Source organism: Equus przewalskii, chromosome 7 (genome assembly GCF_037783145.1).
Source record: "Equus przewalskii isolate Varuska chromosome 7, EquPr2, whole genome shotgun sequence".
NCBI classification, from domain to species: Eukaryota; Metazoa; Chordata; class Mammalia; order Perissodactyla; family Equidae; genus Equus; species Equus przewalskii.
The window spans coordinates 75,951,893-75,978,120 of NC_091837.1; the positions used below are offsets into that span (position 1 = coordinate 75,951,893).

General features: G+C 34.4%; 1 protein-coding gene across 27 annotated transcripts in view; it reads left to right on the forward strand.

Annotated features, from left to right (window-relative positions):
• Positions 1–26,228, forward strand: part of WDR7 (WD repeat domain 7) — a 355,090-nt gene that overhangs the window by 101,010 nt on the left and 227,852 nt on the right. For 10 of the 27 annotated variants that reach the window (XM_070627709.1, XM_070627708.1, XM_070627711.1 and 7 more), the window contains 3 exons: positions 4,028–4,797; positions 6,095–6,183; positions 25,668–25,786. In XM_070627709.1, the coding sequence (XP_070483810.1) occupies positions 4,028–4,797; positions 6,095–6,183; positions 25,668–25,786 (978 nt within the window). Of the gene's footprint in view, positions 1–4,027; positions 4,798–6,094; positions 6,184–23,218; positions 23,372–25,667; positions 25,787–26,228 lie in introns of all 27 variants that reach the window. The other 17 variants (XM_070627693.1, XM_070627689.1, XM_070627690.1 and 14 more) reach the window with 2 other exon arrangements.

Sequence of the window (26,228 nt, forward strand, 5' to 3'; positions counted from 1 at the left end):
GAAATAAAAGAGTGTTGTAGACATTCTTCAATCCATCCCATCTTTTACATTCTCAGTACTATTGCATACTTTATATTCCCTCATCTGGATGGCTTCTGTTTTCTCTCAATTCATAGTCATGACTCTGATCTTGCTTCTTTTTAGCCGGCATTGCTGGTGGATAAACATTTATAAAATTAAATTTCATCGTGTTAACTCCTCTCATTAAAGCCTTCAGACAGTAGTTTTCATACTTTACTGCATAAAGTCATCTCGGGTTCTCATTAGGCAGATTCTGGTCAATCCTGAGATGCACTGATTCAGATCTGATATCAGGCCCAGGAACCTGTATTTTAACTAGCACCCCTGATGATTCTGAGAGAAGTGCTGCTTTAGTGGCTTCCGAGCCTGCAAGATAAAGTTTAAAAGCCTTAGTGTGGACCTCTGTGCTCCCAATGAAACATCCCTTGCTTTCTTCATCTTAGTCACCTGTGGTTTCATCAACATCCATCCTGTGATGTTTCCTGCCTTTATCCTTTTTCACATCTTTGTGCCTTTTCATTGCTCATGTTACCCCTTCAGTGAGGATCTCTCTGGTCACCCAAGGTGGAGTTGGTAATTTCTCCATTGTGTCCCTTTATCATACCTTCCAATCTCCCTTTATTTGTAGCACTATTTATATTACATTGTAATAATGTCTTTATAGGTCATTATCTGTTAGTTTTGAGCTCCATGTCTAGAAAACCATCTTATTTATCTTCATTTCCCCGGTGTCTTGCACAAATATAGGTTAATGTAGAATGAATGAATTAAATACAAGAATCAAATTCAGAAAGTCTTGGTTTTCTTTTTACTTCATATTTTTTGTAGTGTAAATTTATCATAAGTAACACATTAGGTTCTTAAGCTATAGTACAGAAACAATATTTATTTTCTACCTTCCTTTAAGCATCGCTCATTCAATTCAGAGCAGAGGTTTATATAAAGGAGGCAGAATTAGTGATAATTCTGGAAATAGTTTTTGGAAGAGCAGACACTTGAGATGCTTTTTGAAAGATGGGTAGAAGTATGAGTTGAGTGGCAGTGGGGAGAATGAGAAAGGAGCATCATCCTGGCATAAGCAATGCAAAGGTACAAATGCCTGAAACTGCGTGTTCTGGAAGGTACAAGTGGTTTAGTTTGGTTGCAGTAGAAGATAAAGGGAATGTAGTTAGAGATGAAATTGGAGAAGTAGGCAACAAGATATTTTGGAGGATGTTTTGTACTTTGTCAAGAAGTCTTTGCTTTGCAAAGTTTTTATCCTTGGGTTATAAAATGCCATTGAAGCCTCTTAAGCCAGAAAGAAACATAGTCATATGGGAGGAGGGTTGAGACAGAAGAGAGACCAGTTAAGGGGATTTGCTGTAATTTTACAATAGAAGAGTTAGTAATTTAAAATAATTTTATAAAGATTTTTATAAGTCTTTCTTCACTCTTCCAGGTGCTGTGCTAGGCTTAGGGTTAAATAGGATGAGTAAGATGTAGTTAGTTCTCACAGAGTACAGGAAAGTGTAAATACATAAACTAATTGTATAAATATAACCAAGACAGACAAATTTGTCGTGTATCGTAGATACAAAATGTTATGGGAGCTAGATTCATTGTAGACTGACTTCCCTTGGGAGAATTAGGGTCTTGATGGAAAAGAAGGTATTGGAGTAGAACAAAGAAGAGTATTTTGGGCAAAGGAATAAATAAGAGGATTGATGGATGAGAGACCATGGTTATGGTACTAGAGCCTGTGTTAGAGCTGGGAAAGTATTTGCTGTCAGACCGTGTGGGCCTTGAATGTTGTGCTGAAAGATTTTGCATTTTATCCTAGAACTTTATTTTCTAATTATGAAAATAGTATATATTGATTATGTACAATTTGAGAAATATATAGAAATATGAAGAAAATGAAAATCCTATATAATTCCATCATAAAATGTAGTTACTGTTTACATTTTCATGTATTTCTTTTCAGTGTTTCTCCCCATGCTCAATTATATACTTAAGCATTAAGTAAATGAAATCAGAACCATACCGTGTGTGTTTGGCAATGCATGTGTGTAATTTTGTCTCACTTAAAATTGGAACATGGGCATTTTGCCATGTGATGAAATGTGCCCAGAAAGTGTGTTTTGTAATGATTGCAGTATTTATTCTATTGTGTGGCTATGTTTAAATTATTTACCTATTTCCTTACTGTTAGATTATTTAGGTTTTCAGTTTTAAATAATGGATACTGTTTCACTCAACATCTTCGTACATAAATCCTTGTGTGTATTTCTGACTGTTAAGGATGGGGTTCTAGACATAAATGTACTGAATCAAACAATCTCAAGGGCTCACAATGTATTTTACCAAATTACTCTTCCAAAAGGCTGCTATTGAAATTTATGTGTGCAGCATGTGAGTTTGACTTTCATTTTGCTTCTGGCCAAGTATTTTGAGTGTTTACTGTTTGTTAATTTTATAAATGGTGTCTTGTGGTTATTTTAGCTGTTATTTCCTTGAGTTTGAGCAGGTTTTTCTCCATATTTATTGACCATTAATGTTTCTTTTTCTGTGGATTGTCTGTGATCTTTATGGTATTTTTCCCTTTTCTTTGGGCATTAGTATTTTTCTCATTGATTTTAAGAAATATTTATATAGATTGTAAGTCTTCATCAGTCCTGTTTCTGGCACATTTTATTCCTATTTCTTAGTTGCCGTTTAATATTTTCTTAGTAATAAATTTTAAATTTAAGTATGTTTCGAAAGTCCTCTCTCACCTTGAGATCAGATATATTCACCTATATTTTGATGTAGTTTTTAATAATTTTGTATTTTGTATTTCTCTTCATAACCCATGATAATGGCAATTTTTTTGGCAGAAGAGTGACGTGATTAGATTTTTGCTTCAGAGAGCAGTCTCGTGGCTCTGTGGAGGTGACACTGGAGTGAGGAGAGACTAGGGGCACACAGAGACCTGGTTAGAGGAGAGAAGATAAGGTCTAGATGTGTAGATGGTAGTGGTGGGGATAGAATGGAAGAGGACAGATTCTCCCCTGATGGTTAGAGCAGGTTTAGTGGGAGGGTGGAGATTGGGGCATATTAAATATGAGGTACTGTGGGACATCCAATACAAGTTGTAAATACAGGATTGAAACTCCTTCAGGAGGCTGGTCTGGCTGATGATGGAAATTAGGGAGCCACCTACATATAGATGATAGTTCTAATGTTGAAGGAAGAGTGAGTTGTCAAGGCAACCGACTGAAAGGGTGGGTCAGAATTAGAAGAGTCACCAGGAAGGTGTTCTCTTGGAAGCTGGGAGAGGTGGCTTTTTATTTTTATTTATACTTTCTCTCTCTCTCTCAGCAAAAATAACAATGTCAGATACTGCAAAGAGATTAAGGAGGAGAGGGACTGAAAAGTTTCCATTGGGTTAGTCTACTACTTTCCATAAATTTGGCTGAAAGGGGCAGTAGGAGGAGAGAGAAAGAGAAGAGGGGGCATAGTCAAAGGTAACACTATTTTTAGAATCTAAATAGACTTGAACATGTTCTCTGTTGAGGGAAAAGAATCTGTGAACAGGGAGAGATGGAAGGTAAAATAGAAAAAGGAGGGATTTGATGATGCAGCAACTTAAAAGGATGAGTAACTGTGATAAACGGATTATTTTTTCAGGTGGGATGGTAGTTCATTCTCAGAGATAGAATTTGCATATAAGTTATTGAAACAACTTTTAATCTGTTCTGTGAGTAAAAAGATTCCCTGCTTCAATATAATAAACTGTTATTTCCTTGTTTTTAAAAAGTAATCAACAATTTCAGTTATTTCAGCATAAAGATCTTTTAATTGTTTAAGTTCATATCTTTTACATGCTGCTGATTGACAGAGTTAGTGTGTTACTTACAATGGTATAGGTACCTAAAAAGACAGGTTAATAAGCATTTAAATTCCTTTGACTATTTATTGTTTGTTAATGAATGTGTGAAATTAAACACTTTTAATTATAACCATCTTTTAAAAATATTTATTGCAGGGAAATTTACCTAAATATTCTCATAACTCCCTGATGGTTCAAGCAATAAAGACAAACCTAACAGACCCGGACATACATGTGCTTTTCTTTGATGTGGAAGCGTTGATTATTCAACTCCTGACTGAAGAAGCCTCTAGGCCGAATACTGCGCTTATTTCCCCAGAGAATTTGCAAAAAGCATCTGGCAGTTCAGACAAAGGAGGCTCTTTTCTAACTGGAAAGAGAGCAGCAGTTCTCTTCCAACAAGTGAAAGAAACTATCAAAGAGAACATAAAGGAACATCTCCTTGATGATGAAGAGGAGGATGAGGAGATAATGAGGCAAAGAAGGGAAGAAAGTGATCCTGAATATCGGGCCAGCAAATCTAAGCCATTGACCCTATTAGAATATAATTTAACTATGGACACTGCAAAATTATTCATGTCCTGCCTTCATGCCTGGGGTTTGAATGAAGTTCTGGATGAAGTTTGTCTTGATCGCCTTGGAATGCTCAAACCCCATTGCACAGTATCATTTGGTCTCTTATCCAGAGGAGGTCATATGTCACTGATGCTTCCTGGTTATAATCAGGCTGCTTGTAAACTGTCACACGGGAAAGCAGAAGTAGGAAGGAAGCTGCCAGCAACTGAGGGAGTAGGAAAAGGAACTTATGGAGTGTCCCGAGCCGTCACCACACAACATCTTCTGTCCGTCATATCTTTGGCAAATACCTTAATGAGTATGACCAATGCAACTTTTATTGGTGATCATATGAAGAAGGGCCCTACCAGGTGTGACAATGATAGTTTGATTTTATTCTTATGTTTGAAAAAAAAAAAACCTGTTTTACTTTTGTCACTTTATTACTTTTTTTGGCTCTACACACTTTAGCATTTTTGTATCATTTCAGTGTTTCCCCTTTAAATTTTAGAACATAATATGCATGATTTAAAACATGATACAAATATACGGTTTTATCCATAGTCAGACATGCTCACTAGCTATTTTTAAAAAAAAATTGGAATGAGGGACTAGGTTACAATTCAGCTTTAATAAATGAATTATAGACTAGCTCTTCAGTAAATATCATCTTAGAATTATATCTACTTAAAGTTTGCACTAACATTTAATTCAAATGTATGTTAGGTTAAAATGCTTCTCTTCTTTGTGACCCATATGTGATGAATGCTATGTGTGCTCAGTGATTGGCTTCAGAATTTTGTGAGAAGTGTGGTCAGAGTTTTTCAGTGGCAAAAGAGAAAACTTTTTTAAGTGCAGGTGAAGACTATTTTAATATTCTAGAATACTGTACCTGAATGTGTATTTCCTATTTTCCAGAAGTCATGAAGACAACTTTTTAAACTGTGGTTTTATTATACTTTATTGAGAGTTGACCATACTAAGAATTTTTTTTTAATCTAACAAAAACTTAAGTAGCACTTACCTTGTGTCTGGCTCTGTTGTAAGCACTTTACAGATGCTTCTTGTTAATGCTCTTAACCCTATAAGGTAGGTACTTTTATTATCCTACTATTATAGATAAGAAAACTGAGACACAAAGAGGTTAAGTAACTTGTCCAACGTCACGCAAGTAGTAAGTAGTAGAGCCAGAATTCAAAATGAGACAGTCTGCCTCTAGCATCCAAGATTTCTTAACGCTTTACCTTTTTTGGATGTTAGGGCTGGATTCCATGAATTTATTTGGACCAAAGATATGGGGTGGGCTGAAATCTCAGCATGCTAATATTGAAGAATGAAGGACTAATTATGATATTTATCTGTGGGTGGTAGTACATTAAAGTGTTCATAGATATTTCTTAAACTAGTATAAGGCATAAATTTTAGATGTAAAATTTTTACTTGCTATTTGCTAATCATTTAATTTAGTATATTAAAATTTGAAATGGAGAATGTTAACAGGCACAAAACAAAAAAGCACCCCATCTTTCTGGAACAGTAAATTGAAAATGTTCTTTATGTGTTTCTTTTGCAATTCATTTGGAACTTGAAAGTTCAATATTTTAAATGGTTCTGGAAATCTGAAAATATGACTATATATATACATGTATTTTCTTCTTCTATTTAAAGGCCACCTAGACCAAGCACCCCAGACCTTTCTAAGGCAAGGGGTTCCCCTCCAACTTCCAGTAATGTTGTGCAAGGACAGATTAAACAAGGTAAAATTAAATCTTATTTAGTAATTGACATGGCATTTCAGCTCTAGAAACTGAGGAGGCATAGCTAATGTATAATCATAACATTTTGTTTGTCTCAGATTGTTAAAAGAGAGAAAAGTTGTTATATTCCAGATGTAAATATGGATAATTAAGATGTCAGTTAAAAATAAATCAGATTTATTTAGAAATTGATAAATGAGTATATTTCACATAATTTTATTGCACTGTCTTTGGCCTAATTTTTATGGATTAGGGGCACCTTAACTTGACAACACTAGTGCCTTAATTGTGTATATCTTGAGTTTAAAAGTTATACCTATTTTCAAACTACATTTAGAAATGTTTAAATTCATATTTCCATACTATGGTTATTCTTCTGCCATTTGCCAGTAGTTCATGCATTGTAATGTGCAAGTGGAAATTGTTTTTTTTAATTTGAATTTTTAGATACCTTAACTTTTGTCTGTAGCTTTGTTTTTCGTTAGGGGATAAAAGAGAAGAAAGGTTGAGTTTCTCTTCCTTTATTATCTTTTATATTCATCTTAAGACTGACAAGTGAGCTAACCAGAGAGTTGATGGGGGGCAGTCGCTTCTGCTTAGAGAGCTTTCCTTCAGGCCAGGGGTTAATGCTGACTCACAGAATGTGATAGAAGTGAAGAATTAAGCAAGAGATGGGATGATGAAGGTTCCGCTTGTAAATGGTGACATTTTAGGTGTTCTTTTTTCCTTCAGTTTTTTTTTTGGCTTTAAAGAGACCATAAATAGTTCTACCAGATTTGTTAGAGGAGCAATAGGCTTCCAACTTCGTATCTACAATTTTTCCCTTCCCTGGGACAAGTTCTTTTCTCTCTCTTAGCTGATTATTTGGTACTTGCTTTAGTATCCTTAAATGGTATTCTTGATTTTCAGTTTTAGGCACTGTCTGTTGGCTTCTCCTTATGGAATGTAAGCTGCCTCACTCTCTTTGCCATGCCTGTTCTTCATTTCCAACCCCACCCACATGATCACCCCTCTCGTTTCCCTCTCCTCGCATTAAGCTTATATAATCATTTTATTATAGTTTATATTAAGTTATATAACAGTTTTGGTAAGATAACTTTTTATACTTGTGTATGTGTGTACATACAGAAAAGTGCACAAATCAGAAATTACAGCTAAGTGATTTTTACAAGCTAAACACCCCTGTAACTATATTCTTGGACAAGAAATAGAGCACTGCCAGCACGCCAGAAGCGTCCTGCATGTTTCCTCCCAGTCATTGTACCTTCCCCTTCCAAAGGTAACTGCTCTGTTGACTTTTAGCAGATCACTCCCTTGCTTTCATTTATAGTTGTATCACCTAAGTGTAAATTCCTCAACACTATTTTTATTAGTTTTGCCTCTGTTCTGAATTTTAGATGAATTCAGAATCATGGAGTACGTATTCTTTTGTGTTTGGCTGCTTTTGTGAGGTTATCAGTGTTGTTGCATTTGACTATAGTTTGTTCATTTTCATTCCTGTATTGTATTCTGTTGAATGAATAGATCACAATTTATTCATCCACTTTTCTGTCCAGTGTTTGGTTTTCATAAGTAATTCTGCTACAAACACTCTTGTATTTGAATCTTAGTGTACATTATAAGCATTTCTGTTGTGTATATAATCAAAAGTGGAATTTCTTCATGTGTTTATCTTCAGCTTTAGTAGGTAATGTTAACATGTTTTCCTAAGTGAGAGACTAATATACTTCCATCAAAAAGGCTAAAGTGAAAAAGATGGAAAATATTGTGTTGGCTAGGATATGGATCAACAAGAGTTCTCATATGCAGCTGGTATGTTGGCTAGATATCCTAGCCAATACTTAATATTTTCCATCTTTTTCATGTTAGCCATTTTGGTATGGCTAATATATCTAATATATCAAACTTTTCATTTTTGATTAATATTTTTGTGTCCTGTTTAAGAAGTTAGCCTGAGGGACCGGCCTGGTGGCACAGCAGTTAAGTGCACACCTTCTGCTTGGGCAGCCTGGGATTCGCCGGTTCAGATCCTGGGTGCAGACATGGCAGTGCTTGGCAAGCCATGCTGTGCTGGCACCCCACATAAAAAGTAGAGGAAGATGGGCATGGATGTTAGCTCAGCAAAAAGAGGATTGGCAGCAGATGTTAGCTCAGGGCTAATCTTCCTCAAAAAAAAAGTTACCCTGATACCCCTACTCTGATATCATGAGGATGATGTTCTCTGTTTTCTTTTAGAAGCTTTTTTATGTTACCCTTGTTATATAGATCAACAAACTGCCTGGAATTTAATTTTCTGTATAATGTGAAGCAGGGTCCTGTTTCAGCTTTTTCCTCCATGCAATACAAATTGGTCCAGCATGATTTATTAAAGAGATGATTTTTTCCCCACTGCTCTGCAGTGCCACCTCTGTCATAAATAAAATGTCCTTATATATGATAGTCTGTTTCTGGACTGTTTGAGCCCATTTGTTTGTTTGTATATTCTTGTGCCTTAATTACTGTAGCTCTGTAAGATGACTTGATATTTCAGTAGATCAAGTCTTCCCACCTTACTCTTCTTAGAGTGTTTTGGCTATTCTTGTCCCTTTGAATTTCAGTATAGCTGTGTGCCACATAACAATGCTTTGGTCAATGATGGTGTACAACAGTGGTCCCAGAAGATTAGTACCATGAAACCTAGGTGTATAGTAGGCTGCACCATCTAGGTTTGTGTAAGCACACTCTATGATGTTCGAATGACATTATCACCTAATGACTCATTTCTTGGACTGTTGGTAAGCCACATATGACTGTATAAATTTAGAACTGGTTTCTCAACTGTCACAAAAACCTATTGTGACTTCACTTGCAATTTTATTAAATTTATAGATCAGTTTGGGGAGAATTAATATCTTTATGGGATTCACTTATTCAGTCCATCAACCTCATATCGCTCCACGTTTATTTAGGTCTTGTTTAGCTATTGAAACTCTTTTATGGTTTTCTGTGTACATGTCTTATATATCTTCTGTTAGATTTATTCCTACATATTAGATTTTTAAAATATTCTTATAATTGGTATTAAATTTTTTCATTTTCTGTGCCCTTGGTATAGAAATACAGTTGATTTTTGAATATTGACCTTGTATCAAGCAATCTTGCTAAATTCACCTATTAATTGTGGTACTTCATCTGTAGATTCCTTTGATCATGTGGAGGATGATATGGAATAACTTTTTCTATTCCTGGTGTGAAAGGGAAAACTTTTTTTTTTTTAAGATTTTATTTTTTTTCCTTTTTCTCCCCAAAGCCCCCTGGTACATAGTTGTATATTCTTGGTTGTGGGTCATTCCAGTTGTGGCACGTGGGACGCTGCCTCAGTGTGGCTTGACGAGCCCATGTCCACGCCCAGGATTCGAACCAACGAAACACTGGGCCGCCTGCAGCGGAGCACGCGAACTTAACCACTCTGCCACAAGGCCAGCCCCTAAGGGGAAAACTTTTTAGCTTTCATATGTGATATTTCCTATATGCTTTTACAGATAATTTTTAAGAAATTAACTGTATTATTCCTTTGCTACATGTTTATCATCAATGTGTGTTGGATTTTATCATGCTTTTTCTCTAACTATTGAGATTATTATATAACTTTTTACTCTGTCAATTTGATGAATTTAGAACATAAACCCAATCTTGCATTCCAGAATAAAACCAATCTTGTGATGTATTATTGTTGTAGATACTCTTGCATTTAGTTTAATATTTTTTATTTAGGAAAAAGTTTTCTTCTAATGTCCTTGTAAGGTTTTATGTTATTCATATTTCAGAAAATGGATTGGGGAATCTATCCTCTTTTTCTATTTTCGGGTAGAATTTGTGTAATTCTAATTTAATGTAATCTAATTTAATCAGGTATAATTAGTGCATTGTTTCTTTCATAAATGTGCAGTGGAATTTCTGGATTTAGATCTAGAGTTTTCTTTGTGCTGAGTTTTAAAATTCTGGTTTCAGTTTCTCTCATTGTTATATGACTTTTCAGATTTTTTGTTTCTTCCTGTGTCAGTTTTGTTAACTAATACATATTTAAGGATTTTTCCAGTTCTTCTAAATTTTCAAGTGTGTTGGCATTTGAAAAGATAACATTGTCTTATCTTTTTAATTTCTCTGGTGTCTGTAGTGATGTCTTCATTTTTATTCTTGATATTAATCATTTGTGTCTTCTCTTTTTTTTGTTGATCAGTCTTACCAGGGGCTTATCAATCTTTTTAGTCCTTTTAATGAACCCACTGTGCCTTTGTTTATCCTTTCTAGTGCATATTTTTTCCTGTTTCACTAAATTCTGCCCTTTATCACTTCTCCTTCCTCTGGATTCAATATGCTGGTTTTTTTTTTTAACTTCTTAAGATGGATGGTTTCTTACTGATTTTCAGCCCTTCCTTTAGAGTGTGTGCCAAAAATCATGTCATGTGTGAATAAAGACGATTTTACTTCTTTTCAATCTATATGCATTTTATTTTTCTTTTTGCACAGGTTAGGACTTATGGAACAAAGTTGAAGTGAAGAAGTTAGAGCAGATTTCCTTGCCTCATTCCCAATCTTAGGGGTAAAGCATTTGGTCTTTTACTATTAAGTATGACGTTAGCTGTAGATTGTTCTTAGATGAGGTGGGCATTGAGGAGGTTCCCTTCTTTTCCTAGTTTGCTAAGATTTTTTAATTATTAATCGTTGTTAGGTTTTGCCAGATGATTTTTCTGCATCTGTTGAAATTGTCATATGATTTTTTCTTCTTTATTTTCTTACTAAGATGAAGTACATTGCCTTTGGAATTTTAAAACAAGCCTACAGTCCTGGGATAGACCACACTTGGTCATGTTGAATTATTGTTTTTATGGATTATTGGATATAACTTACTAAAGTTTTGTTGAGAGTTTTTATGTGTGTATGGTAATGAAGGATTTTGGTCCCCAGTTTTCATTTCTGATAATGTCATTTTTCAATTTTGGTAACAGGATAATGTCAGTCTCACAGAATGAGTTAGGATGTTAATCTTTTTCTTGTGTTTTCTGGAAGGGTTTGCGTAGAATTGATATTATTTCTTATTTGTGTGATCTAGTTCACTAGTGAAAGTATGAGGGCCTGGAGTTTTCTTATGGGAAGATTTTTACTGCAAATGTAAATGCATTAATAGATATAGGGCTGTTTAGGTTTTTTTTTTTTTTAATTTCACCGTGGATGAACTTTGGTGGTTTGTGTCAAATTTATGGGCAAAAATTTGTTTAATATTCTAATTTTCCGTTTAATGTCATGTCTCTAGAATTTCAGATGATATTCCCTCTCTCATTTCTGTTATTAATATTTTGTTTTTTTCTCATTTTTCCTGATCAGTCTGGCTAGTAGTTTAGCAATTTTATGAATCTTAAAGAAACCACCTTTGGTTTCATTGAATTTTATCTTTTGTTTTTCTGTTTCATTTATTTCTGCTTTGATTATTATTTCATTTCTTCTGCTTTTAATTTGCTCTTATGTTTTAGTTTTTTAAGGTGGAAGCTGAGGTCATTGAATTGAAACTTTTCTTCTTTTCCAATATGGGCAGTGAGTACTACAAATTTCCCCTAAGTACTGCTTTAGCAGCAGCTCACATATTTTGATAGGTTGTGCTTTTAATTTTCCTTTTGATTTTTTCCATGGATAATTTATTGGTGAATTATTTAAGTTTGGGGATTTTCTGAGGATCTTTCTGTTATTGATGTCTAATTTATGATCAGATAACAAACTTTGTATAGTTTGAATCATTTGAATATTGAGACTTGTTTTATGGCCCTGAATATGGTCTGTCTCGGTAAATATGCTGTATGCACTTCAGATGACTGTGTATTCTGTTGTCGTTGGGGGAAGTGTTTCATAAATGTCAGCTCAAGTTGCTTGACAGTGTTCAAGTTTAATATATTCTTGCTGATTTTTCTGCCCACTTGATTCTGTCATTTAGATAAGGGTATTGAAATCTGTGGCAATAATTGTGGATTTGTTTCTTCCTCTTGGTACTTCTATCACTTTCTGCTTCATGTATTTTAAAGCTCTCTTAGTAGGTGCATAAACCTTTAGAATTGTTATTTCTTATTGATGATTTGACTTTTTGTCATTATGAAATGACCTTTTTGTCCTTGATAATCCTTTGCCTTGAAATCTACTTTGGTTATAATAGCCATTTCAGTGTTTTTGGTGACTGTTAGCATGGCATATCTTTTCCCATTTTTTTTACTTTTCACCTATTTAGGTCTTTATATTTAAATTGTGTTTCTCATAGGCAGTCTGACCTGCTTTTTAACTGGGTGTTTTAACCATTTATAGTTAATTGGATTATTGATATGGTTAGGTTTGAGTCTGTCTTTCTGCTATTTATGTTTTTCCTTCTCCCATTTGTTGTTTATTCTTTCCTTTCTTTTTCTGCTGTCTTTTTGGTTCATAGAGGGTTTTTTATGATTCCATTTTATCGCCCTTATTGGCTTATGAGCTAATTTTTTGTTTTGTTATTTTGGTGGTTATTTTAGAGTTTCTAGTCTACTTGTCACAGTGTCTCTTCAAGTGATATTATATCATTTAACATTTAATATAAAAACTTTATAATATTATACTTGGCATTTCTCACCTCCTGGCCTTTATGTTACTGTTGTCATGCATTTTACTTTTACATGTGTTATAAGCCTCAAAAATCATTATTACTACTTGTGTTTAATAGTCAATTATATTTTAAAGAGACTTTAATAATAAGAAAAAAGCATTCGTATTTACCCATATAGTTACAGGTTTTGGTGCTCTTCATTCCTTTGTCTAGATCCAGATTGCGATCTGGTATCATTTTGCTTCAGCCTAAAGCACTTGCTTTAACATTTCTTATAGTGAAAGTCTACTGTTCTTTCAGCATTTGTATGTCTGCAAACATCTTTATTTGCCTTTCATTTTGAAGGATATTTTTATCTGGTATAGAATTCTATGTTGGCCATTTTTATCTTTCAGTATTTTAAAGATGATACTCTATTGTGCTCTCACTTGTATTGTTTCTAACAAGAAGTCTGTCGTCATCCTTATCTTTGTTCCTCTGTATGAAACCTTTTTTTTTGCTTTATTACTCTTGCTGCTTTCAAGATTTTCTCTTTATCATAGTTTTGAACAATTTGATTATGAGGTGCCTTGATGTTGTTTTCTTCATGTTTTTGTGGTTGGCTGTTTGTTGAGCTTCTTAGTTTTATTGCTTGCATTAATATAAACATTTTTCAATTTTATTTCTTCAAATATTCTTTCTGTCCTTCTCTCTCTCCTCTCTTTAGGGGCTCAAATTACATGTACATTAAGCCACTTGAAATTGATTCACAGCTCACTGATGCTCTTTTTAAATTTTATATTCTTTTCCTCTCTTTGTTTTCATTAGGTAGTTTCTTTTGTAATGTCTTCAAGTTCATTTGTTTTTTCTTGACAATGTCTAACCTGCCATTCGTCCCACCCCTTGTATTTTTCATCTCAGACTTAGTGGTTTGCATCCCTAGAATTGATTGGCTTCTTTTTTATGTCTTCCTTGTCTCTATCTGACTTTTTTTGAATATATAGGTTATAGTTATAATAACTGTTTTAATACCCTTATTTGATCATTCTGACATCTCTGTCAGTTCTGAGTTGATTTTAATTGATTTTTTCCCTTCATTATGGACTGTGCTTTCCTGCTTCTTTGCATGCCTAGTAATCTTTGATTAGATGGCAGATATTGAATTTTACCTAGTTGGGTACTGAATATTTTTGTATTCTTAGAAGTCTTCTTGAGCTATGTTTTGGGATGCAGTTAAATTACTTGGGAACAGTTTGTTCTTTTTCTGGTCTTGCTTTTATGATTTCTTAGGTAGGTTTGGAGTAATGCTGTCTCTTAGGCTAATTATTTCCCCTTACTAAGGCACGATCTTTGTGAGTACTCTATCCAGTACCTCATGAATTGTGAATTTTCCGGTCAGGCTAATAAGAGCAGGCACTGTTTTCTGGCCCTTCAGTAGTTCTTTTGCCAGCCTCTAGCAGTTTCCTTAAACACATGCACTGATGAGTTCTGTGCCACGTACTCGAGGGGACCTGTGAAGAACTTGGATCTGTGCAGCTTTCTTCTGTCTGTCCTGATGAGTTCTGTGCTGCATACTCAAGGGGACCTCTGAAGAGCTTGGATCTGTGCAGCTCTCTTCTGTCTGTCCTGTGAATTCTAGCTGCCCTGGTTTCTCAACTCTTAACTCTGTCTCCTCAACTCAGGGAAACTGCCAAGTCCTCAAGTCCCCCTTTCTGTATCTTGGCCTAGAAACTCCCTCAAGGCAATAATGGGGCAGTAACACTCACTTTGCCTCCCATCTCCTGACTCTCAATCCATCATTGATTGATGTCCAGTGATTTGAGACTATTCTTTTATGTATTTTGCCTTTTTTTTTCAGTTGTTTTAGATGGGATTGTAAATCTGTTTCCTCTTACTCCATCTTGGCGGGAAGTGGAAGTTCCTCTCCCTTTGCTTTTAAAGTGTTCTAATATACTCTTGCTTTATAAGAACTTTATAAGAAGTCTTTATGTTGTATAGAGTTTTAATATTTTTAGAGCATTCTTTCAGGGAGAAATGCAAACAGGCTTACATAGATAAGAGGCTTGTGTAAAGTACAATTAGTTATGATATAATTAAGACACACAGCCAGCACCTTTTAACTCTAGATCCTGTGCTCTTTCTACAGCAGCATGTATTTATTTTCTAAATTCGTTAAAAATATCTTCCAGATTATACAATACAAATAAGCAGCAGAGCATACTCTCCTTCATTTAGTTAGTTTAAACTTCATTTAAGATCGATTCCTTTTAGAGATATAATTTGTTGTCATCATTATCGTCTTCGTTATCGTTCTTTACAGTTGACATTTCTTCTTGGATTACATTTTTCTCTCTCTGTGATCATAGTACATACAAGCAATCCTGTGTAATTTATGATGTTGTCATGATGCATTATATACTTTACCACCGTTATTGTATTGGATTTGCTCACCTGACCAGGTCTGAGGATTTTAAAGTTGGAGTGCTTTAATGTTGCTTCTCAGAAAAGCATTGAGTTTTGAGAGCAGTGAAGAAGGCACTGAAAATTGTCTTTTTCTAAGGCGTTTACTTGAGGCAATAGATTTAGGAATTTCCATTTGGAACAGCACAGATGCTTGTTTTTTAAAGTAAATGAAGATTAGCAATCTACTGAGTTACGCAGTAAAACACTTTAGTAAAACACTTTAGGATGGCATTATGAAATCCACTTGCTATTTGAATATTGAAATGAATATATGATGTACTTATTTCTTTAACAAATGTTTCTTACGCACTGTTTTCCTCCAAACCGTTCTAATTTGAGGTGTTAGGGAGATCAGTCTGAATGTATACTCTCTTGAGTAGTTTATATACATCCAGTAGATAATACATGAACATAAATAACCAATTTAGGGTAGGGAGTGGTAAGAGTTATAGGTAAACGGCTCTGAGTTCTCTGACTGTAATTCAGCTAGAATTCAGTTAGAATATTATATATTCTCATCTTTCTATTCTGACTTCTCTCACCTTGGTTTTCTTTTAAACATTTTCCTCTTTCCTTATGTTTTATTTTCCTTTCTCTCACTACAGTGCACATTGACTCACAATCCATTTGTTCAAGTTGGATTGCAAACATGAATACGCTTCTTTTCGATAAACTGTCACTTATATGTTGGCTAATACTTGTTCAGCTGCAAAATAATCTATATGGAGTAAAGAATTTAGCTGAGGATTGGACCTTTCATAGACATTTGGGTCTGAGAATAAAGATGATATAGATAATTTAGCTAACATGATTTCTCATAAACAATATCAGTATATTTTATTGGAAAATAATTTTTTCACATGAGGTTTATTTTGTCTTATAGTGAAGTTGTTAATTCAGTGTTTGCCAATAATTAGCATTTACTGACAGTCATTTACTTTTTGATGGAGACGGTGTTTATTTATTAGATACTTGATTTTTCAGTTTGTAAAACATCTCACTTGAAAAAGGGGTCAGAGATGTCGGACAACTAAATTTTTGTTCATCATCATACAGCCCTAAATCTGCCTGTGGCTTTAGGCTTTTCTACATTCTAACACACTGTATTTCTCTTGATCAATTCATTAATCTCAAGGCTTAAGTTTTTGGTCTGTTCTCTGGTGCTTATCTTGATTCTGACCATGTCTTTATGTTGGTAGTTGCATCTTTACCCAGTGGTAGGTGTGGAAGCAAGTCCTAAAGATTTATGGTTATGTTACATTATTTGCAATTTTATTTTTCGGAAATTGATTCAATTTAGGTTGTCTAAACTTAGAAGAAATAGTCTTTGTTAAATTACCTCAGTAATAATTTACATAAATTAACTAGCAGTTTCTCACCAGCCTTTTCCAGGGTCTATAGCAAAAAACCGGGAGTACATGTATCAAGTCAATGGATGGACCTGAAAATCTCTTAAAATTTTTTGTTTGAACTTATGTGTCTTTTAGAAAATAATTGGCTTTTAACTTTGGTCTGCTTTGGAAGCTCAAAGGGCAGGGATATTTTTTCTTTACTGATTTATCACAAGTGTTTGGAACAGTGGCTGATACGTAGAAGGTGCTCAATAAATATTTGTTGAATGAATGAATCTGTAGATACCTTCTCTTTATGCTTTTAGAATCAATGTGTCCAATAACTAGGTGCCGAGGCTATGAGGGCTGACCAAAGAAGTCTCTGCCTTCAAGGAGCTTATGCCTAGTGGAGGAGATACAGAGGAGTGCAATTTACGATAATATTTTAATTGGTTGCTTATTTGCTTTCCCTACTGGAGTCTGAGTACATGAGGGCAGCATCTTTATCTCATCTTTGTGAGTTTTTATATGCTTAGCCCAATACCTGGCACATTGTAGGCATTTATTAAGTGTTAATTAAATGAAATACAAATTTCTTTTTTTAATTTTATATGGTAGAATTTATTGATTTTTTTTCATTGAGTTCATAATAGTTTACATCAATGTGAGATTTCAGTTGTACATTATTTCTTGACTGTCACCACATAAGTGCTCCCCTTCAGCCCCTATCCCCCCCACTCCCCTTTCCCTGGTAACCACTGAACTGTTTTCTTTATCCAAGTACTTGTTTATATTCCACATATGAGTGAAATCATCTGGGGTTTGTCTTTCTCAGACTGGCTTATTTCGTTAAGCATAATTCTCTTTAGGTCCTTCTGTGTTATTGCAAATGGGATGAATTTGTTTTTTTTTTCTGGCTGAGTAGTAGTCCATTGTATATATATGCCACATCTTCTTTATCCAATCATCAGTCGATGGGCATTTGGGTTGCTTCCATGTCTTGGCTATTGTGAATAGTGCTGCAATGAACATAGGGGTGCATATGTTACTTTGGATTGTTGATTTCAACTTCTTTGGGTAGATACCCAGTAGTAGGATAGCTGGGTCATATGGTAGTTCTATAAAAATATAAACTCTATTAAAAAAAAAAAAACTAAAAAGTTTTTAAAGGAATCTCCATACTGTTTTCCATAGTGGCTGCACCAGTTTGCATTCCCACCAGCAGTGTATGAGGGTTCCCTTGTCTCCACACCCTCTCCAACATTTGTTATTTTTAGTCTTAGTGCTTATAGCCATTTTGACAGGTGTAAGGTGGTATCTTAGTGTAGTTTTTATTTGCGTTTTCCTGATTATTAGTGATTTTGAACATCTTTTCATGTATTTATTGGCCATCTATATATCTTCTTTGAAAAAAAGTCTGTTCATCTGCTCTGCCCACTTTTTGATCAGGTTGTTTGCTTTCTTATTGTTCAGCTGTGTGAGTTCCTTATGTGTTATGGAGATTAACCCCTTGTCAGATATATGATTTGCAAATATTTTCTCTCAATTGGTGGGTTGTCTTTATTTTGATCCTGGTTTCTTTTGCAATGCAGAAGCTCTTTAGTCTGTTGAATTCTAACTTTTTAATATTTTCTCTTGTTTCCCTTGTCTGAGAGGACATGGTATTTGAAAAGATCCTTTTTAGTTTGATGTCAAAGAGTGTACTACCAATATTAATTCCAGGATTTTTATGGTTTCACGACGTATCTTCAAGTCTTTGATCCATTTTGAGTTTATTTTTGTGTATGGTGTGAGATAGTGGTCTACCTTCATTCCTTTGCATGTGGCTGTCCAGTTTTCCCAACACCATTTATTGAAGAGACTATCTTTTCTCCATTGTATGTCCTTGGCACCTTTGTCGAAGATTAGCTGTCCATAGGTGTGTGGTTTTATTTCTGGGCTTTCGGTTCTGTTCCATTGATCTGTGTGCCTGTTTTTGTACCAGTACCACGCCATTTTGGTCACTATGGCTTTGTGGTACATTTTGAAGTCAGGGATTGTGATACCTCCATCTTTGCTATTTTTTCGCAGGATTGCCTTAGCAATTCGGGGTCTTTGTCCCATATGAATTTTAGTATTTTTTGCTCTGTTGCCGTGAAGAATGTCATTGGGTTTCTGATAAGGATTGCATTGAATCTGTAGATTGCTTTGGGTAGTATGGACATTTTAACTGTGTTTATTCTTCCAATCCATGAGCAAGGAATCTCTTTCAGTCATTATCAGTTTCTCTCAGTAATGTCTTATAGTTTTCATTGTATAAGTTCTTCACCTCCTTGGTTAAATTTATTCCTAGGTACTTTATTCTTTTAGGTACGACTGTAAATGGAATTATATTCTTGAGTTCTCTTTCTGTGAGTTCGTTATTGGAGTATAGAAAAGCGACTGATTTTTGTCAGTTGATTCTGTACCCTGCAACTTTACTGTAGTTGTTAATTATTTCTATTAGTTTTCCGATGGATTTTTTTTTGGGTTTTCTATATATAAGATCATGTCGTCTGCAAACAGCGAGAGTTTCACTTCTTCACTCCCTATTTGGATTCCTTTTGTTCCTTTCTCTTGCCTAATTGCTCTGGCTAAAACCTCCAATACTATGTTGAATTAGAGTGGTGATAGTGGGCATCCTTGTCTTGTTCCTGTTTTAAGGGGGATGGCGCTCAGTTTTTGCCCATTGAGTATCATGTTGGCTGTGGGTTTGTCATATATGGCCTTTATTATGTTGAGCTAGTTCCCCTGTATCCCCATTTTGTTCAGAGTTTTTATCATAAATGGCTGTTGGATCTTGTCAAATGCTTTCTCTGCATCTATTGAGATGATCATGTGGTTTTTATTCCTCAATTTGTTGATGTGGTGTATCACGTTGATTGATTTGTGGATGTTGAACCATCCATCTGACCCTGGTATGAATCCCGCTTGATCGTGATGTATGATCCTTTTGATGTATTGCTGAATTTGGGTTGCCAAAATTTTGTTGAGAACTTTTGCATCTATGTTCATTAGCGATATTGGCCTGTAGTTCTCCTTTTTCGTCCTTGCCAAGCTTTGGTATCAGAGTGATGTTGGCCTCGTAGAATGTGTTAGGAAGTGTTCCATCCTCCCTAATTTTTTGGAATAGCTTGAAAAGGATAGCTGTCTGGTCCTGCAGTTTTATTCTTTGGGATGCTTAGCCCAAAGAATAGCCCTTAGCTATTTATGTTCTTCTTTTATAGTGTTTTAAGGATATCTTTTTTCCTTACAATGTTTGATTAATGATTTATCCTAATACTCCATGTTGATTTAAAACATGGCTAGAATGCCCATCTACCTAAGACATGAAAGTGTAGACATAAAGGAAGTTTATAAAAAGGGAAATGTTACTTTCAGATCTCTGTTCATATGACAGACCCAGTGTGGAATGCCTTTATGTTAAATGCGTGATGATTGACTCTAAAAACTTCCTAATTTCTCATTTTTTCATGTTTTCTCTTCTATCCTCTCTTTCTTGAAGCTTCATGACTTTACATAAAGTGATTCATCGTTAAATAATTATGTTCATTGTTTTAGTGCTAAACTTTGAAAAAACTTACTTTTTTATGCATTGCATTTGGTTTTCTGTACTTCCTAGATTTTCTTTTTCTCCTTCTGAGAAAATGTATTGAAAGGACTATTTAAGTTCAAGTACTAGGAGGCTAAAGGGGTTTAAACAATATGTGGAGGACACTTGTTAGCTAAAGTATGTTAACTTTCTGTCCTCAATATTTTTTTTTTTTTTTTTAAAGATTTTATTTTTTCCTTTTTATCCCCAAAGCCCCCTGGTACATAGTTGTGTATTCTTCGTTGTGGGTTCTTCTAGTTGTGGCATGTGGGACGCTGCCTCAGCGTGGTCTGATGAGCAGTGCCATGTCCGCGCCCAGGATTCGAACTAACGAAACACTGGGTCGCCTGCAGCGGAGCGCGCAAACTTAACCACTCAGCCACGGGGCCAGCCCCTGTCCTCAATATATTTTTAAAATCACAATGGCAATAGGGAAAAATGGAGTTTAGAATCGTATTTCAAATGGAGACTGAAATAGACCTGTTCAAAAACAGAAGCCATGGATATTACAATACGAAGTACTTGTGTATATGCCATTTAAAGAGAAACCAGAGCATATGTGTGCATGTAAATGTTGTCACCCACATTCGTTTATCTTCATCTATCTTTTCATGTGAGAGTGAGCAGTTGAAGAGGCTCCTAGCTGGAAAATTACTTAAAGGACTTTCCCAGGTAAAATACTAGGACTTGTGTCAGTTCTGTCCCCATTTTGAAGCTGTACTGAGACTGTTTTCCTTTGTGTTTTATTAATCCTTAAGAGATGCAAATTTATAGTTGGCATGGCAGCTTTTCTGTTTTAAGAAATCAAATGCTTGCTTATGTTTTATGGTGTTAATCTTAGATGTTCAGTGCCACGTGTAACTTCTTCAGGTCTATTGTCATTAAATCTTGAGCTTTTTATTTTGGTAGTGGTACTTTTTCTTCTAATTTCTATTGCTGATTTTTCTATATATGGACAGTTTTCAAAGCTTTAGCAGAATTTAATTTCAATATTCTCAGTGAATTACGAAAATAGTTCTAGATTTTACAGTTTCAGTTATGAGGTAGTCTAAATAAAGTAATTTTTGGTGGTGATGCAGAGATTTTTAAAGCATAATAAATTTGATTCCTAGATTTCTGTTACAGTATTTTTCTTGATTTTTAGTGCCCATGGGATTTATTAAAAGAAAGTATAAATGGCTTTTTCTACATGCACTGTCATTTAAACAGGACTCCAAAACTATAATACCCAGAATCTGTTTATTTCTCATTAGAAATGAAGTTACATATATTGAATATTATTCTATTAAGACATATTATGCTTATTCTAACAGTTTTGCCAGTACCATTTCTAGTTTCCTTTAGACTTGTGACTTAGAGAAAATATTATCATTTAATCCCACTACTTATTTGACCTAGCTAGGGTAACGATCACTTGGTCCTAAACTTTTATTCATTTATGTTGAATTTCTTCACCCTGTCATTGTAGTGTCCTTTCAGAATTAAGGGTAAAATCAGACAGTTAACACAGCCTTTTCATAGATAATAATAATTTCTTCTTTTTTATAAAGTGAAATTATAGAGCAATCCCAACTGCTGGAAACCATCAGAGGAACTTTCTCAACAATTTTGGTGGCATGAAATCTAAAACCTGAAAATTTGCTCCTTGCCACTAAGGCTTACCAACTTTTGGCATGGGGAAGTGAATATTTTATAGGCCATAATAACTGAATTTGTAATTAAAAATGATAAGAAAAATGAAAAATAAAATTATTCAATGGAATATAGAAATATTTGGGATTTCTTTGCAAGACTACTTTACAATAGAAGTCTTAGATCTTATGAAATATACAGTTAAGAACAGCTCTATTCCTTTCATGAGCATAACATTATAAAATAATTGTAATTTCATAAGGAACAAAAACAGCGCTGTTACAATAAAAAGATTAAAATTTCCCGATAAAACTTTTGTGTGTGTAAGATGTACTTCTTAGGGTTTGTGGAGTTGGATTTTCTGGTTTTTCTTACTGTTCATGTACTTCTTTCTACTGTTTACCTCACACGTGCTTGATTGACATTATTATGCATTCGTGTGGAAATTATGAAAAGTTGTTTTCATGCAGCTGTCCTGTAGTTACAAAAGAACTTCACTGCATGAAAAGCAAACATATCATTCAGCAGACAATGCTTAATCTGTTCAGGAGCCCAAACCTATTGCTGTTCAATGATGGAAGAAAAGAGAAGGATTAATTTGAAGATGCTTGTGCGTGACATATGGTAATTTCTCTATAGGAAGGAAGTGTCAAATGATGACCTCTAAATCTTAACATTGACCTCCAGTTGTAGAGTGTGTGCACCATACGGTCCTTTTGCCTTTTCATATGATAATTTAAGCTGAAACATTTTCCTGGTAACATAACTTTTTTGGGAGAGGAGGGGAATTGTTACATCTATTCCATAAGGATTATAACATTCACAATAGTTACTTTCAGAATGTAAAGCATTTGGATCATAAAAATATTTTTTAAACTCCGAAGAATGAAGCTATATTAGGATTCTTCTAACAAGAGTGAAGTATAGTATATATATTCTTTACAAGTTGGTATATTTTAAGTTGTGCTTTTATAAAATAAATGTGGAAAATTGAAATGATCTCAGTAGATACAGATTTGAGATCTAAAAAATAATTTACACATAACATTAGGAAATAAATTATTAGAAGAAATATAATTGACAGTATTAAGATCAACATAAAATTCATTATGTGACACATTTTAAAAGTTACACTTTTGCTAATTCTTGATATGTCTGTCATTATTTCGTTGTAGCCTTAGTTGTTTTAGAACTATCTTTTGTATTCGGTGACACATTATTCAACTGTAATATTAAATAGATTTTGGTTTTAAGAGGAATTAGAACTACATTGTGATTGCTATTCAATAAAATATATCATTTCCCTGCTGTAATCCTTAACAATCATGCCCTTCTAATTAAAACATCATTTTTCAGTTCTACATTTACTATATTTTGCCAACTTTGTTTTTCATTCTTCACTAATACTGAGCTTTTTTTCAGAAACTGCTGTACCTCAATTCTCTCCTCTTTATTTCTTCTATTTTCCTCTGCAAGTTCCTGCACCTGTCGTTTCCGCTCGGTCTGATGCTGATCACTCTGGCTCGGACCCTGCTTCTACTCCTGCTTTACATACCTGTTTCTTAGTAAATGAAGGTATTCTCTCTCAACTTTCTAACAACTTTCTTTCAATCTATGCTTTATTCTAATATGACATGTTCTTTTATCTAATTTATACATTCATCTGCTTTGTTATGTATGAGATCCTAAAATTTCCATTTTATAACTTTATTTGCTAATGTTAATAAGGGCCAATTACAAAAATGTAATGTTACTCCTGGCTGATATCAGCCATGTTTCCTGTAGTCTAGTGTGCTGTTAAAGAAGTGCAAAGATGCTCATCTTTGATGTGAAGTACGTATTAAAGGTGGACTGGTTTTTCTGATGATGTTTGCCATGTGATCTCTGGTATTAGAGCTAATCAATGTATTTTACACGTATCGTTACTCTGGGACAGACGCTTTGCTCTCTTTATACACCATGTGCCCTGGTTAGAGGGGGATATGGGGATCTCTTAATTTACATTCTCACTTGAAAAGTCTTCAGAATGATCATTAGCATCAGTGATTATAGGCTAATAGGAATTCATCTATTTATCCTCCTTACTATTTCTGTTTCTGGCTGAGGCAAAAATCCGTAATTTCAATTTTTAAGGTGTAGTTAGGCTACCATATTATCCCTGTGGAGTTTACTAGTGGAGAATATTTTTGGAGCTTTGAAAATGTGAATGACGTCCACCAACCTTTATTCCCCAAGAGCCCTCTAGGATTGTTTATAATGCTTGGAAGTTTAACGGAACTTGTGAGCTCTGAGTTACAGCCACTGTCTTCATTGTGGGCTCAATTTTCACTGGTTATAAAAAGGAGGAAATTTACAATAATCTCAAGTGTAACCTAGAAGGATTCTGACTCTTCATTGAAAAGCAATATTACCAGTCCATTCAAATGGAAAGAATAGTACAATATCTGTAAAGTACAAAGTCCTTGTTCTAAGTACCACTCCTTTGGAAAGAAAATGTGGGTACTTAGAAGTATAACTCGTTCTTTCTTTGGTTTCCCTGTCATAGAACTGGACTAAGGTTTGTATGTTAATGCTGGTTTTTAGCAAAAAATAATTAGGGTCATATTTATTAAGCTATTGTGAAAGACAGTAATTCAAAAATAAGCTCTTGGCTTTGGACTATGGTGAGAATCATCATCATATTAAAATTTAGCTCATAAATACACCCCATACTTTTGAGACATTAAAACACTTTAAGAATTTACTAGGTAGTAATTTATATTTGTATGTGTGTGTGTATATATATCTCTTGAAAACGTTAGAATCTAAAATGTGTGTGCTCATCACCTTAAATAATGTAATTATATATTCTCAGTTGATGAGTTCTTGCTGAAAGGATGAATCTTCAGATAGATGGCTTGTCTCTCTTTCACTCAGTCTCCCCCTTTTAACAATCCCAATAATCATTTTGAGTTTTTGGTAGGGATTTTGTTGTTGTTTTAGAAGACTGCTGTTTAGCTTATTTCAAAACACTGACTTGCTAAAGTTCTTTGATCACAGGTAATTCACCTTGTAATATGCACACCTTTAAAACAGAGTTGCAATGATTGTTTGAGAATGTCTGGATACTGGTACTTTTAAATATTGCAGTGTTTGTCTTCTTCATATAATCAATTTCCATATTGTGGCTTAGAATTTTGGAAAAAATAACTTTTATTCTCATAGTTTACAGTTAGTGATGTTTAAGACTTTTGAACATTGAATTGTCAGGTTTTTATTTTGTGGAATGGCTGAATGCATTTTTCCTCTCAAAATTGGTGTAATGTTACTTATTTCAGTTATGATTGTGATTAAATATCTGATTCCTTTTGTGAGAAAGGGATCAATAAGTACCTTAGTTAAAGGCCCTCTTGACAGTCAGCAGGCCCTCTGTTGACTGACATGATGGTAATACACAGATGGCCAGGCCTTACGTGACTTGAAGCTGTCTCTGGTTACCTGTGAATGCCCTTTTCACTGAAAGTTGTTTCAAGTCTATGGCTCTAGTATGTGTTTATTTCTATGCTTTCCCATCCCTGAATGTATGTTTTATTTTAGAGGAACTGTTTAGAAATGTGTTTTCCATGTAGAATTCATATATACTCTGTGGAAATTTATTTTTGTTTGTTTTAAGACTTTGAGAGTTCTTATAAGTACCAGTTACATGATTTAGAGATGAAACATATTTGGTGTAATTCTTTGCACAAAATATCTAATAATTTGAAATCATTTATAACATAATTTAGCAGATCCGCCTTTTTATTTCTTTTTGGTATACTTGCATAAAGAAAAATCTTTGAATTAGGGAATGCCAAAATGTTTAAAGTATTTGTAATATATTACATTTTAACAGGATGGAGTCAGTTGGCTGCTATGCATTGTGTTATGCTGCCAGACCTGTTGGGATTGGACAAGTTTAGGCCTCCACTTCTAGAGATGCTGGCTCGGAGATGGCAAGATCGATGCTTGGAGGTAATATTGAGGTGATTTAGATAGAAAACAAAAACCTTAAAAAGGCATTGGACAAGTGTAAATTTGAAACAAAAATGGTTAATATTTATCTAATTTTCTGTCACTTGTTTATTATGTGATAGAAAATATGGATTCATGATTTTTTACTTAGTTTATATACTAAACAGTAATGTTTCAGCTTGCATACTTGTTTACTTTTTTTTAATCTAGTGAGTATTTGATTAAAAGTTGCATGTATTTTATGGAACTGTTTCTTAAGTATTGGTTTCTATACAGATCATACACATACATGCACACACACATACATATACCCAGCTCCCCCAAAATCACATGCTCAGTTATAATCACATCAATCAAATTCTAAGTGAATAGCCATAGTTCAATGGAAGGTACTATATTGTAATAAAAGAAGGTCTTTGGAATTAGAAGAGACCTGGGTTTA